A 2,309-nucleotide genomic window follows, 5' to 3' on the forward strand; every position below is an offset into this window, starting at 1 on the left:
CCTGCCTCAGCCTCCCAGGTAGCTGGGACTACAGGCACGCGCCACCATGCCTGGCTAATTTTTTCTATTTTTAGTTGTTTGGCCAATTTCTTTCTACTTTTAAGCAGAGACGGGGTCTCGCTCTTGCTCAGGCTGGTCTTGAACTCCTGATCTCAAGCGATTCTCCCACCTCGGCCTCCCAGAGTACTAGGATTAAAGGCGTGAGCCACCGTGCCTGGCCCGCACCGTGTTTTTAAAAGCTGTCTTACACCATTAAAATAACAATTCCATCGGGACAAAGATTTTTGTCTTTCACTGCTGTTTTCTCAGTATTTATAGCAGCACCTGGCACACAGCAGAGAAACATTAGATATCTGTGGAAAGAATAAATACGCCCTTCCAGAAGCATCAGGAATCACGATAAGGCTGGGTGCGCGATAGCTCACGCCTGTAATCCGCCTGTAATTTGGGAGGCCCAGGCGGGAGGATCGTTTGAGGCCAAGAGTTGGAGACTAGCCTGGGCAATAGCCACAGCCCCTATCTCTACAAAATAAATTAGCCAGTCGTGGTGGCGCGGTACTTGTAGCCCCAGCTACTCCGGAGGCTGACGCAGGCGTATCGTTTGAGCCCAGGAATTTGAGGTTGCAGCGAGCTATGACGACGCCACTGCACTGCAGCCTGGGCGACGAGTGAGACCCTATCTCAAAAAAAAAAAAGAAAAAAAAAAAAAATCAAAATTGAATGAGCGTGCATTGAACCTCGTAGGGATCCTTAGCACTCCTTCTCGCCCTCCTATAGGTGAAAGGAAGAGAGGGGAAAGCCCACCCCTCGCTCTGCTATAGGTGGCCAGGACTTCCGTCTTCGGGTTGATCTGGTAGGTTCCGCAGCCTCGGCGCTTGCTGTGTGCGTCATTTCCGGGCGTCACCGAACGGAGTGGCCAACGGCCTAGAGAGAACATGCCCAAGTGAGTGGGGGGCCTGAAATCTAAAGGTGGTCGCAGTTACTAGTTGGCTCTGTGGGACAGTGGGTTCTGGCTCTCAGAGCTTCGAGGGATAGGAAAAGATCGGGGAAAAGGAAGGGCGGGAGGCTGACCGGGAGCTCTGGACACCCCTTTTCGAGCGTGGAGGTCGACCCCGCTTAAGGCAGTAAAAAAAGCCTGGTTTATGTTATGAGGCTTTATTTGACGCTTTTAGTCGTGAGAAGGTTAGGTTTTTGTTTGTGTGTGTGGTTTTTTTTAACCTTCATTGAACAGCACTTCCGTGGATGGGCATCTGTTAACTGGTTGGCATCTTCTGTTTTATCTCTTTTTAGGTTTTATTGTGACTACTGCGATACCTACCTCACCCATGACTCTGTAAGTGGCGTGTCTTTTCATAGTTTCAGGAAGACTTACTGTGTAATAATTAAGCAAGATTTTGTTTTTTTTTAGGTTCAAGTTTGTGCTTTTAGCTTGCTGAGGTTTAAACCCTACTGCTTGGAGAAATTAATTGGAGGTGTTTATTTTTTCACCTTTCTTGTAACTGTTTTTATAATTTGAGGACACTTGCAAGAGTTCGTCTTCCAGCAGTCACTGTTTTCATCGGAGATCCAAATGAATAACGCTTTAGTAAATTTCAGGATGAAAAAAATTTAAGTATATATTCCAGGAGAGTGTCTCAAATATTTGATTGTGTCAAGTTACTCAAATGTTTGATTAAAATGGGAAGAAACGGCCTTGACATAAAAGAGTCCTTTGATTAGAAACCACTTGACAAATAATACCACCTAAGATTCAGTGGTTTCTTGTGTCAGTGTTCGCGTGTTTTACACGTATCATTTTGTTTAATGCTCTTAATAATCCTGTGAGATTAAGTACTTTTACTAACTCCACTTTACTGAGAAGGAAACTGAGACAGTGCGTGGGTAAATAACTGACTCTGGATGTCACAAAACCAGTAAGCTGTGTAGAGCTGAAGTGTGAGCCCAGGCAGTCTAACTCCAGAGCTTCTGTGTCAGCAGTTCTTTTTGGTCTCAGGGACCCTTAACCCTCTTAAAATATGTTTTAAAGAGTATAATTACTTCATATTTTTTATAAATCGGGCAGTGTGGGTTGTATCAATATTGCTGTATTGGCCGGGCGCGGTGGCTCACGCCTGTAATCCTAGCACTCTGGGAGGCCGAGGCGGGAGGATCACTCAAGGTCAGGAGTTCAAGAAGCCTGAGCAAGAGTGAGACCTTGTGTCTATTAAAGATAGAAAGAAATTAGCTGGACAACTAAAAATATATAGAAAAAATTAGCCGGGCATAGTGGCGCATGCCTGTAGTCCCAGCTACTTGGGAGGCTGAGGCAG

The 2,309-nt window shown here is 45.7% G+C and overlaps 1 protein-coding gene across 1 annotated transcript in view; it reads left to right on the forward strand.

Moving 5' to 3' along the window:
• The first annotated feature begins 874 nt into the window (after nt 1–874).
• The window catches only part of SNRPC (small nuclear ribonucleoprotein polypeptide C), a 24,182-nt gene continuing 22,747 nt past the window's right edge, over nt 875–2,309 (forward strand). Inside the window, exons 1-2 of the mRNA XM_012646645.1 lie at nt 875–943; nt 1,291–1,333. Of these exons, the coding sequence (XP_012502099.1) occupies nt 936–943; nt 1,291–1,333 (51 nt within the window). The 5' untranslated portion in view covers nt 875–935. The remainder of the gene's footprint in view (nt 944–1,290; nt 1,334–2,309) is intronic.

This window comes from Propithecus coquereli, unplaced genomic scaffold (genome assembly GCF_000956105.1).
Source record: "Propithecus coquereli isolate 6110/MARCELLA unplaced genomic scaffold, Pcoq_1.0 Scaffold248, whole genome shotgun sequence".
In the NCBI taxonomy this organism is placed as follows: Eukaryota; Metazoa; Chordata; class Mammalia; order Primates; family Indriidae; genus Propithecus; species Propithecus coquereli.